Source organism: Amia ocellicauda, chromosome 1, assembly GCF_036373705.1.
Source record: "Amia ocellicauda isolate fAmiCal2 chromosome 1, fAmiCal2.hap1, whole genome shotgun sequence".
NCBI lineage: Eukaryota > Metazoa > Chordata > Actinopteri > Amiiformes > Amiidae > Amia > Amia ocellicauda.
The window spans coordinates 57,883,296-57,896,284 of NC_089850.1; the positions used below are offsets into that span (position 1 = coordinate 57,883,296).

Here is a 12,989-nt window from a genome sequence, read left to right on the forward strand (position 1 = left end):
CTAATGAAGTGTGTAGATGTCGATGGCAGCAATGCATAGGGAAGCATAATGTCGTTATTTATTACCAGGGATCCTGCAGATACACTGCTTGCTGCTTAATGTCACCTTCCATAGCCCTGATCTCCAATAAATGAAATATATAGGAGAGCCATGAAGGTCCTGTTTTTGAGTCTCTCCCCCTTCACGTCTGCAGGGGACCTGTTGGGCAGGGCTTTGCAGAACCTGGACAGCCTCCTCGTGATGCCCTATGGCTGTGGGGAGCAGAACATGGTGCGGTTCGCCCCCAACATCTACATCCTCAAGTACCTGGAGAGCACAGGACAGCTGACCCAGGTGATCAGGAGCAAGGCCTCTGAATACTTGACGAGCGGTGAGTCTGGGCCACACTGTCTTCACACCAAAACACAAACTCAGCTTCCTCTAGTGAGTAGCTTTCTGTTTCGAGCTCCAGCCCTTCTTGGTGTAGGATCCAGGGGTAGAAAGTGTGGGGGGAAAACGCAACATAACACGCCTGCACAAGCGGCTGGGGAAAGTGTGGTGAGAGGAGCGAGCAGTGGGGAGACAGATGGGGCCACAGACAATGGTGTAAAATAATAAATATTTATTGTTGACACAACAATACTGAAGACCGGGGCATGACAAATACCCCGGATAAAACACAATAATTAACAATAACACAGATGCAAAGGGAGGACGAACACATGGGTGCTAAATCAAAGAAATAAACAAAACCTCAACCTATTTAAGCCCTTACGGCAAAACCCACCTAGTCTAGCCCAAAAGTACACATTGCAGCACCCTGCGATGGACTAACCTGGTGTGTTTCAACAAAACCCAACCCTGCGTGATGAATATGTAAGCCCTGGGGAGACTTACCTACCTACCTCGCCCTCCCCAGGCTTACTACAGGGATGGGTGACAGTGGGATAAACACAGATAAGATATCCACAAACAATATACACGAAACCCGCAGGTATAACAATAGCAGATGCACAAAGCTCTGGACAGCACAGACAACACACTCAGCATGACGAGCCTCCAGCAGAACGGAACGGGAGGGTTCAAGTAGTCAGGGAGCCTCCTCTGATTGGCTGACCCAGGACAGCACGGGGAACAAATGGACCAATGATGAGTGAGGATGGAAGAACCTGGACCTGAGAGAGACAGCGGGGGAAACACAGCGCCAACAAGAAAACAACGACACCACACATACTGCACAACTGCGGGGTCATAACACTTTCAAAAGCAGTAAACCCTGTTTGATAAGTGATCACAACTGTCAAAACAGCTTTGACCAAAGAGGACCTGTGATTTTGCTGTGATGTTGGTACTTTTGTTTGAAAAAAAAAAAACAGGGTTTGAAAACAATTTCAGGAATAAACCTAGAGCTGGTTTTATCCATCCTGCTTGGATCTCATCAAGTCATTAATGGAAAGATGCCAATTCATCATATGATATGATATACTTAGATTTTCAGAAAGCTTTTGATAAGGTTCCACACCAAAGACTGATCCTCAGATTGGAAGCTGTAGGCATTCAGGGTAATGTAAGTAGATGGATTATGAACTGGTTGATGTCTAGGAAACAGAGGGTGTCTTAGAGGAGTCACTTCTAACTGGAGTGAGGTTGTTAGTGGAGTTCCACAGGGATCAGTACTAGGGCCTGTGCTTTTTCTAATCTATATTAATGATCTGGACCCTGGGATAGTTAGCAAACTTGTCAAATTTGCCGATGATACTAGAGCGTTTTAGCTGCATTAACACAAAAATAAATAATAACGTTTACCTAGAATAGCCAAAATCGCTTATTTTGACCGGTTATTGAAATGCATAATAAATCAAATATAATGCATAATTCTGCCTGCCCTTTAAAAAAACAGTCAGTCTCACCCTCAAGTGGCGATCACTACTCAACTGCAGTCTTTCATGTGCTTAAAAAACACATGAATTGTATAGCATTACAGGTGTCTTTTTAAAACTGTACTCAGAATGAGTGGACAATGATTACGCCACAAAAAAACATGGATTGGAGACGGAGATTGAAGAGTGCGCATTTTCGAAATGTTTATATGAACATGACTCTGATTCAGGGGGCATCAGTGATACTGGGAATGACAGTGATTATTTGTGTGTTCTGAAAACATTGTTAGTGAAATGCCAGGTCCAAATGGTATCATACTGAATGCTTTTACTCTACTGATCAATATGCAATTGCTACTGCACATAGTACAATGTACAATAGATTGCAAAATAATGATTCATGGACATTATCACTGGAGGAGCATTTATTGCAATGCTATATATTTGTGGTAAAAAAGTGTTCACCCTGAGAGGGCTGTCAAAATGCAATTGGCCTGAGCTGAGTCCAGACATTGTGAAAGCAAACCCTTGTCTGGGCAAGAGAAGTTCAAAGGAATTACCAGCAGTTTATGAAAAAATTCTACAAATGTATCTGTGAACTAAAACTGAAAAATGTATGTCTCTCTGAATCCCCTGGTAAAGGTTATCAGCGGGAGCTCAACTACAGGCATCATGACGGATCTTATAGTGCTTTCGGCATGTCAGACAGCTCAGGAAATACATGGTGAGTCGGTATACCACTGTGCCCTCGAGCTGCTGCTACAGAAATAAACCCTCATAGGATATGAGGAATTTAGCAGGGGCAGGACATCTAGAACTAGTTAGATAATTATGCAGAAGGGTAGTCAACTTTGAAATGTGATACTTGATCAGCTAGCTATATCTATATCTGTTGATTATTTGTGCAGTGTTGTTTTGATCTCTGAACCCAAGCTTTAAGGACCCAATTCACATGTTGTTTCACATTGCCTCTACTTTTACAAATTAAAGACTTGAACATTTAAAAACAAAAAATCTAAAACCATTCTAATGCAAATTCAGTTTTTTTTTTAATTATTTTTATTAACACTTCCAGCTTTTTGCTATTGGAAACCCATCAACAAGTAGCAGGATTAAAATTTGAAAATGGCAGTGGCATTACATTTTGATGATCAAAATGCTGCTTTAAAATGTACAATTTATCCTCTCTTCACATCCTGATTTAAAGCTTGCATGAGTGTTTTACTGCTCTGCTGTGGATTGTGTGAACTTTAACCCAGCCTGCCCTCCATTCTTCAGGTTGACCGCATTTGTGATGAAGTCATTCGGTGGCGCCCAGTCCTACATCTACATCGATCCCAGCAACATCCAGAGTGCCAAGTCCTGGCTGGAAGCGCGACGGGAAAATAATGGCTGTTTCCAAAGCGTGGGGAAGCTTTTCAACAATAGAATGAAGGTCAGAGAAAGAGAGGCATTTAGAGGCACTGGGAATGGAAGAAGAGTCGAAGAGGGAATGTGTTTCTATAAGGATGCTGAAGTGATACTGCAGTGCACATGTGTGAAGCAGTGTGGATTGTGTGTTCCAGGGTGGAGTGAGTGATGAGGTGACCCTGACTGCCTACATCGCTGCCGCCATGTTGGAACTGAACACCTCTGTGTCGGTGAGTGTCCTTCCATCATTTCTTCCATTCTCTCTCTCCATCTTTCTTTTCACTCACAGGTCCTCGTTTGCCTCTTACAACCCCGGAACAGAAACCCCAGATTCTCTCTGGGGTTCTTGGGGACATTTACCCATTTACCTGGGATCCAGAGACAACATGGAAAAAAGTGATTGGTGAAAATATAGCAAAATACAGCAGACACAAGGTATCTGACATAACTCTTTGCTTGGCCTGGAAGACAGTTTGTATTCTTGTTTTTTCACTCAGGAGCCCGTATTAAACAGCAGTCTGTCATACCTGAGGGCTGCAGTCTACAACCTGACCAACACTTACGCTGCTGCCCTGCTCGCCTACACCTTCACCCTGGCTGGGGAGGAGGACACCAGGGCCAGCCTTCTCGCCAAGCTGGATGTGCTGGACACCACTGAGGGTAAAGACCAGGCTCACTGTCCATAAGCGCTGCTCCTGGAAAGACTCAATTGCCTTTTCAGGTGTCTTCCATCAGTGGCTCAAGATCAAATGCATCTTGACTACATAAGCCAATTGTCAATTCCATTATTTCCATGATTATAATAAAAACCTTTAGGACGCTGTAGATCCAGAGCTCCAGAACCAGGGCTGCAGACCCTGCACTCCTTCAGTTGGAAACACCGGTGACTGCACTGGAGTGTGAGATAATATACTGGTAAACATGACGCCAATCCATGTATAGGATTACCCTTTCCCTAAGAGAAACAAGTCATTCACCCAACATCCAAAGATGAACAGATAAATGAAATGTGAATGTGTCGCTAATATAAAAAAATAAACATGCCAACATCTTCTCTCTTACTTTCTCTTTTCCATTACTGACCCTCTTTTCAATTATAAGTCCTCCCTATCTCTCTCTTTTTCTCATTCCCTCTCTAACATACTTCAACGTAATTCTCTCTCTCTCCACGCTGCTGTGCATCTTAGCCGACTCCCTGTCAGTAGAGATGAACTCCTATACTCTACTGTCACTCCTCAGCCACCAACCCCTGTCCTCCTCTGACCTGGGCCGCGCATCTAGGATCGTCAGCTGGCTGATCAAACAGCAGAACCCCTATGGAGGATTCTCTTCCACACAGGTACCACTGTTCAGCTGTCTACTGTCTCGTAGCCCCTATTGGTCAGTGCTTTAACTTATCTTTCGCATCGGAAGTACTGCCCAAAGGGGAAGAGAACATTCTTCTATCTATTAGCCCACTGACTAAGAAATGATCAGTCTATAATTTTAATGGTAGGTGTATTTTAACAGTGAGAGACAAAATAACAAAAAAAAAAATCCAGAAAAACGCATTTCAAAAAAGTTATAAATTAATTTGCATGTTAATGAGTGAAATAAGTATTTGATCCCCTATCAATCCGCAAGATTTCTGGCTCCCAGGTGTCTTTTATACAGGTAACGAGCTGAGATTAGGAGCACTCTCTTAAAGGGAGTTCTCCTAATCTCAGCTCGTTACCTGTATTAAAGACACCTGTCCACAGAAGCAATCAATCAATCAGATTCCAAACTCTCCACCATGGCCAAGACCAAAGAGCTGTCCAAGGATGTCAGGGACAAGATTGTAGACCTACACAAGGCTGGAATGGGCTACAAGACCATCGCCAAGCAGCTTGGTGAGAAGGTGACAACAGTTGGTGCGATTATTCGCAAATGGAAGAAACATAAAATAACTGTCAGTCTCCCTTGGTCTGGGGCTCCATGCAAAATCTCACCTCGTGGAGTTTCAATGATCATGAGAACGGTGAGGAATCAGCCCAGAACTACACGGAATGATCTTGTTAATGATCTCAAGGCAGCTGGGACCATAGTCACCAAGAAAACAATTGGTAACACACTACGCCGTGAAGGACTGAAATCCTGCAGCGCCCGCAAGGTCCCCCTGCTCAAGAAAGCACATGTACAGGCCCGTCTGAAGTTTGCCAATGAACATCTGAATGATTCAGAGGAGAACTGGGTGAAAGTGTTGTGGTCAGATGAGACCAAAATCGAGCTCTTTGGCATCAATTCAACTCGTCGTGTTTGGAGGAGGAGGAATGACCCCAAGAACACCATCCCCACAGTCAAACATGGAGGTGGAAACATTATGCTTTGGGGGTGTTTGAGGGAACAGGACAACTGCACCGCATCAAAGGGATGATGGACGGGGCCATGTACCGTCAAATCTTTTGTGAGAACCTTCCCTCAGTCAGGGCATTGAAAATGGGTCGTGGATGGGTATTCCAGCATGACAATGACCCAAAACACACAGCCAAGGCAACAAAGTAGTGGCTCAAGAAGAAGCACATTAAGGTCCTGGAGTGGCCTAGCCAGAATTCAGACCTTAATCCCATAGAAAATCTGTGGAGGGAGCTGAAGGTTCGAGTTGCCAAACGTCAGCCTTGAAACCTTAATGACTTGGAGAGGATCTGCAAAGAGGAGTGGGACAAAATCCCTCCTGAGATGTGTGCAAACCTGGTGGCCAACTACAAGAAATGTCTGACCTCTGTGATTGCCAACAAGGGTTTTGCCACTAAGTACTAAGTCGAAGGGGTCAAATACTTATTTCCCTCATTAACATGCAAATCAATTTATAACTTTTTTGAAATGCGTTTTTCTGTTTTTTTTGTTGTTATTCTGTCTCTCACTGTTAAAATACACCTACCATTAAAATTATAGACTGATCATTTCTTTTTCAGTGGGCAAATGTACAAAATCAGCAGGGGATCAAATACTTTTTTCTCTCACTGTATAATGTGATGCGCACACAGGAACATCCTCTTTGCTGTTATTCCTTGGTCTGTTACAAAAGCCTTTCTTTGTTGCCTATTTTACATTATTATTATTATTATTTTTATTTCTTGGCAGACTCCCTTATCCAGGGCGACTTACAACATAAGTGCAAAACAAAGTGCAAAAATAGTTAAGTAAAAGGCATCAATCATTACAAATTCAATTTACATAAAACATAGCAATTTTAAATATAATACATTTTACAAGTTCCAATTTACAGTTTACACAGGCAAGTACAGTAAGTGAGGTCCTACATCCTGGACGGTGAAAGCTAAGTGCTGTCAAGATGTAGGGTCACAGTCAAGGACTACGGGAAAGACAGCAAGGAAGAAAACAAATCGTAAACACAAGAAGCATAATAAAACTGTGAAGTGCTATCTAGCGGGGATAAAAGGACTAATATTCAGTACTGACTGAAAAGATGCATCCTGAGTAAGCGCCGGAATGAGGTCAAGGACTCTGCTGTTTTGACTTCGGTGGGCAGGTAGTTCCACCATTTAGGGGTCAGGGATGAGAAGGAGCGGCTCTGGAGGAAGGAGAGTGAAGAGGAGGCAGAGTTAGTCTTCTGGCGCTGGAGGAGCACAGTGGTCTGGAGGGGATGTATGAAGAGACAAGTGTCTGAAGGTAACTCGGTGCAGTATGGTCGAGACAGTGATAGGTGAGGGTCTTGAACTGAATGTGTGCCGGTATCGGGAGCAAGTGGAGGGAACGGAGCAGTGGAGTAGAGTGTGCAAATTGGGGCAGAGAGAATACCAGACGAGCTGCAGAGTTCTGGATGAGCTGGAGCGGCGGGTAGTAGTTGCAGGCAGGCTGGCCAGGAGGGAGTTGGAGTAGTCCAGGCGGGAGAGGACCAGTGACTTGATGAGCAGCTGAGTCGAGTAGTCAGTGAGGAAGGGATGGATCTAGCGTATGTTGCTCAGGAAGAATCTACAGGTGCGTGTCAGCGTGGTGATGTGCTGAGTGTAGGAGAGCGCAGGATCGAGGGTGACTCCTAGATTTTTATTGGAAGAAGGAGAGAGTGTGGTGGATTCCAAGGCGATCGAGATGGGGAGGTCAGCAGAAGGTGAGGAAGAGTGGGGGAAAAACAGGAGATCCGATTTGGAGAGGTTGAGCTTGAGGTGGTGTGAGTGCATCCAGGCGGATATAACAGACAAGCAGGAAGAGATGTGACAGGGGATGAGAGGGTCAGAAGTGGGAAAAGACAGGAAGATCTGGGCATCATCAGCGTAGAAGTGGTAGGGCCCAGGGAGCGAGTGTAGAGAGAGAACAAAAGCGACCCAGGACTAAGCCTTGGGGAACGCCTGTGAGGAGAGGTTGGGGGGTGGATGAGGAGCCTCGCCATGTCACTTGGTAGGACCAGTCACTGAGGTAGGAGGAGAACCAGGTGAGAGCAGTCCCAGAGATCCCAAGGTCAGTGAGGCAGGAGAGGAGGATAGAGCGATCAACGGTGTCAAATGCTGCGGAGAGGTCAAGGAGGATGAGGACTGAGGAGAGGGAGGCCGCCCGAGTACAGCTGAGAGGGTCAGTGACAGCCAGGAGAGCCGTCTCAGTGGAGTGAGCTGTGCGGAAGCTGGATTGCAGAGGATCAAGTGTTGGGACAGAAAGTCCGAGAGCTGACGATGGACAGCCCGCTCAAGAGTCTTTGAGAGGAAGGGGAGTAGGGAGACAGGGCGGTAGTTCTGAAGAGAGGTGGTGTTGATGGTTGGTTTCTTGAGCAGTGGGATGACAGCAGCTTGTTTAAACGCAGAGGGGAAACAGCCAGAGAGGAGTGAGGAGTTGAGGAGGGAGGAGATGAAGGGGAAAAGATCAGGAGCGGTTGCTTGGAAGAGGCGAGAAGGGAGAGGGTCCAGGGCACACATTGTAGGTTTGTGACGTAAGAGGAGAGCAGAAACTTCAGCATCTGAGAGAGGTGAGAATGAAGTAAAGGAAGCTTGATCGGTGGGAGGTTTGGGTGTGATGGGAGAGGAGGGTGGAGTATTGAAGAGCATGCGGATGTCTGCAATCTTGGAGGAGAAGGAGGCGAAATCATCAGCAGTGAGAGATGGGGGAGGAGGAGGGGGAGGGGGGGCAAGGAGGGAGGAGAAGGTGGAGAAGAGTTTGCGAGGGTTGTTGACAGTGGATTCGAAGAGAGATTGGAAGTAAGACTTCTTGGCTGAGGTGAGTGAGGAGGAGAATGTAGACAGTAGAGAGCGGTAGACTTCGAGGGCAGCTGGGAGTTTGATCCTTTGTTAGGCGGCACGCAGACTAGTTTGGGTTGAGCGGAGAACAGCAGAAGGCCAAGGCTGAGGAGGGGAGGGACGGGCAGGACGAGACGTGAGAGGACAGAGAGAGTCAAGGGAGGAGGTGAGGGAGGAGAACAAAGAAGAGGTAGCACAGTTGACAGATGGGAAAAATAGTCAATGGAAGGTAAGAGGGTGAGGGCAGTGGAGGCAAGGGTGGAGGGGGAGACAGAGCGGAGATTACGGTGGAAGGTGACAGAGGGAGTGGGTGGAGTGGGGAGGGAAAGGGAGAAGGAAATTAAGTGGTGGTCCGAGATGTCCATGGGCATCACGGAGAGTGTTGAAGGGGAGCAGCCTCTAGAGAAGATGAGGTCTAGCTGACAGCTAGCCCTGTGAGTGGGGGGAGATGGGGAGAGAGAGAAGTTAAAGCAGTGAAGGAGAGGAAGAAGTCTGGCACAGTGGGAAGGGTTGGAGAGGTGGATGTTGAAGTCTCCCAGGAGGATGGTAGATGAGGACAGCGAGGGGAGGGAGGAGAGAAGAAAGTCGAGTTCATCCAGGAAGGAGGTGAGTAGACCAGTTGGACGGTAGAGAACTAGAAGGATGAGGTGAGAGGGTGATTTCCACTGCATGGAATTCAAACCTGTGGGTCGAGATAGGAGAAAGAGGGGGGGACAGGAGAGGAGAGAAGGCGAAAGCAGGAGCCCTGTTCCTCCTCCCCGCCTGGTAAGATGAGCAGAGTGGGACAGGACGAAAAGAGAGGATAATGCAGCAGGGGTGGTAGAGTTGTCCGAGGAAATCCAGGACTGCTAATAGCACAATTAATGGCCGTTTAATATTATTATTATTAATATTATTATTATTTTTATTTCTTGGTAGACGCCCTTATCCAGGGCGACTTACAACATAAGTGCAAAAATACAGAGAAGTACAAGGCATCAATCATTACAAAAAAATAATAATATCTGAATACAAACAAAGACAGTGCCAGACACACGCAGTTACACTGAACAATAGCTCATAGTAATGTTAAACAAATGCTAAATAATCACAGCCTACAGTGTAACGCTTCTGATTACAGACAGGGCGTGTTGAGTGTGCTAAGTAACTTGCTAAATTCACCAACAAACAGTTGCTGCTCTTACTACAAAACAGGTGCAAGATATACAATTCGTAGCTAAACAACAAACCACGTAAACAATCAATTTAACTCTTAACTAAACTAGGAAACGCAAGAGAAAAAGCGATACTTAGCTGCGGCGACTTGAGCGACTTCTCGGCTGGCTTGCCCGAGTGTCCAGTGGCAACGACAGAAACACACTGGCTAATTTTACATGTACAAAAGCACAAAACTGAGATTTGGTTAGGTTACATACACCGATCAGCCATAACATTATGACCACCTGCCTAATATTTTGTATGTCCCCCTTTTGCCGCCAAAACAGCCCTGTCCCGTCGAGGCATGGACTCCACTAGACCTCTGAAGGTGTGCTGTGGTATCTGGCACCAAGATGTTATTATTATTATTATTATTATTATTATTTTTATTTCTTGGAAGATGCCCTTATCCAGGGCGACTTACAAGATAAGTGCAAAAATACAGAGAAGTACAGGGCATCAATCATTACAAGTTCAACTTAGCTAAAACATAACAATTCAAAATACATTTTACAAATTCCAATTTACAATTTACACAAGTACAGTAAGTGACTTCCTACATCCTGGACGGTGAAAGCTAAGTGCTGTCAAGATGTAGGGTTACAGGCGAGGGCTACGGGAAAGGGAGCAAGGAGGAAAACAATCAAGAACGCGAGGAGCATAATAAGCTGAAGTACTATCAACAGGGGTAGAGGACTGATATTACAAGTGCTGTCGGAAGAGATGCGTCTTGAGTAAGCCCCGGAATGAGGTCAAGGACTCTGCTGTTTTGACTTCAGTGGGCAGGTCTTCCACCACTTTAGCAGCAGATCCTTTAAGTCCTGTAAGTTGTGAGGTGGGGCCTCCATGGATCGGACTTGTTTGTCCAGCACATCCCACAGATGCTCACGTGCCCATTGTAGGCGCTTTTGGCAGTGGACAGGGGTCAGTATGGGCACCCTGACTGGTCTGCGGCTACACAGCCCCATATGCAACAAACTGCGATGCACTGTGTGTTCTGACACCTTTCTATCAGAACCAGCATTCACTTTTTCAGCAATTTGAGCTACAGTAGCTCGTCTGTTGGATCGGACCACACGGGCCAGCCTTTGCTCCCCATGTGCATCAATGAGCCTTAGCTGCCCATGACCCTGTTGCCGGTTCACCACTTTTCCTTCCTTGGACCACTTTTGATAGTACTGACCACTGCAGACCGGGAACACCCCACAAGAGCTGCAGTTTTGGAGATGCTCTGACCCAGTCATCTAGCCATCACAATTTGGCCCTTGTTAAAGTCTCTCAGATCCTTACGCTTGCCCATTTTTCCTGCTTCTAACACATCAACTTTGAGGACAAAATGTTCACTTGCTGCTTAATATATCCCACCCACTGACACCCACTGGTTATAATGTTATGACTGATCGATCTATATGTGTATTATATACTGCACCTTCTGACCCACTTACATTGTTTTATTATCTATCCACTGTGGGTTTTGTTGTGTTTGCAGGTTTTCTTTCCACAGCAAGAGCATGAACAAGCGACTGTAAATCCGAGGCCCGGCTGTACCCACCGCCTGTAGCTCACCGGTCTTTCATAGAGATCTTGCCCATGTGAGGGGCTCCTCCGCAGTCTTGCATCCACCCTGCATCGGTTGGTGTCCACTACCCTCGGACCCTGCAGAGCCCAAACAGCGTAGTGCCTGGTGCTCTTGGTAACCCTGAGTCATCAGTGTAGCTAGGCCTGCAAGGCCTGCAAGGCTCATGTGGCGCTCGTCCTCCAGCACTCAGTGCTTCTCTATTCAGTGCTGGTGCACAGCGTATTGATCGGCACACCTTAGCGGTGCTCAGTGCTCCATGCTCGCGAGCCTGTGCCTCTGTGCCACTGTCCCTTGGCACCCTCTGTGTCGGTGCTTTGGCGCGGCCCGGTGTGGTGCTTGGTGTGCGGTGCTCGGTGCCCCATGCTAGGTGCAGCCAGTGCCCCATTGCAGGCAGCGGCGCAGCGTCCACAGCGGTGCTTGGTGCCTCTCCTGCTTGAATGCTGGGCTTGTGTTGCTGGGTGGAGTGTGACTTACAGCATCTGGTAGTCCCTCCACTCACCACGAACACATCCCGGTTGTTGGGTTGCCTCAGGGTGTCCACACCAACTGGCACATACCCTCACACACGCGCTCATGTCAGCCAGGCACTCGTCAGGATGGAGAAGGCACAGTCTTGCAGATGATACTAAAATAGGTGGCTCAGCAGATACAATCTCAGCAGCACAGGCTATTCAAAGGGATTTAGACAATATTCAGTTGTGGGCCGACACCTGGCAGATGAAATTCAATGTGGACAATTGCAAGGTATTACATGCAGGTAACAAAAATGTCCACTATAATTACACTATGGGAGGAATAGAACTAGATGAAGTAACGCATGAGAAAGACCTAGGAGTCTATGTGGACTCCTCACTTTCTCCATCCAAACAATTTGGGGAAGCAATACAAAAGGCAAACGCAATGCTAGGCTAGGGTATATTGTCAAAAGTGTAGAATTTAAGACAAGGGCAGTAATGTTCAGACTGTACAATGCACTAGTTAGACCTCATCTGGATACTGTGGACAGTTCTGGGCTCCACACTTCAAGAAAGATATCGCTGCTCTAGAGGCAGTTCTGAGGAGAGCAACCAGACTTATTCCAGATCTGAAGGGAAAGTCCTACTGAGAGACTGAGGACCTGAACCTTTTCACCCTGGAACAGAGGAGACTACGTGGGGACTTGATTCAAGTCTTCAAAATCATGAAGGGCATCGACCACATCAAACCAGAGGACCCGGGGACACAAATGGAAATTGGGCTTCAAGGCATTCAAGACAGAAAACAGGAGACACTTCTTCACACAGAGAGTCATCACAATCTGGAACAAACTCCCCAGCAATTTGGGAACATTTAAAAATAGACTGGAGGATCCTTGGATCACTTAGTTATTAATGGACTCCAAATGAGCACGATGGGTCGAATGGCCTCCTTCTCGTTTGTAAACGTTCTTGCGTTCTTATGAACAATGTCCCTGTTCCTGGATTAAGCTGAGGACACATGATAAAGTAGAGTTGTGTAGCCCTGCTCCTAGCTCTGCTGGTTGAGCGAGAGGCCTTGCTCCTCTTGTAAGCTGAGGACTTCAAGAAACCTTGTCTCCTTTATGATGTCTGTGATGTTCCGTGAAATTACAGTTATGTAGACAAAATGTCAGGAATGATAAATAAATAACACTGAGGCTCGTTTGCTGTTGGAATCGTAACTTCCATTCCTTTGACCTCCACTTTGCCTAGTTAAAGTGGCAGTATCCCAAATAGGAACATT

The 12,989-nt window shown here is 46.3% G+C and overlaps 1 protein-coding gene across 2 annotated transcripts in view; it reads left to right on the forward strand.

Annotated features, from left to right (window-relative positions):
- The window catches only part of LOC136754621 (alpha-2-macroglobulin), a 49,180-nt gene that overhangs the window by 24,582 nt on the left and 11,609 nt on the right, over positions 1–12,989 (forward strand). The window contains exons 24-29 of one of the 2 annotated variants that reach the window (XM_066710620.1): positions 194–370; positions 2,502–2,583; positions 3,138–3,294; positions 3,425–3,499; positions 3,767–3,929; positions 4,457–4,608. In XM_066710620.1, coding sequence (XP_066566717.1) covers positions 194–370; positions 2,502–2,583; positions 3,138–3,294; positions 3,425–3,499; positions 3,767–3,929; positions 4,457–4,608 — 806 coding nt within the window. The remainder of the gene's footprint in view (positions 1–193; positions 371–2,501; positions 2,584–3,137; positions 3,295–3,424; positions 3,500–3,766; positions 3,930–4,456; positions 4,609–12,989) is intronic. The other variant, XM_066710630.1, reaches the window with a different exon arrangement.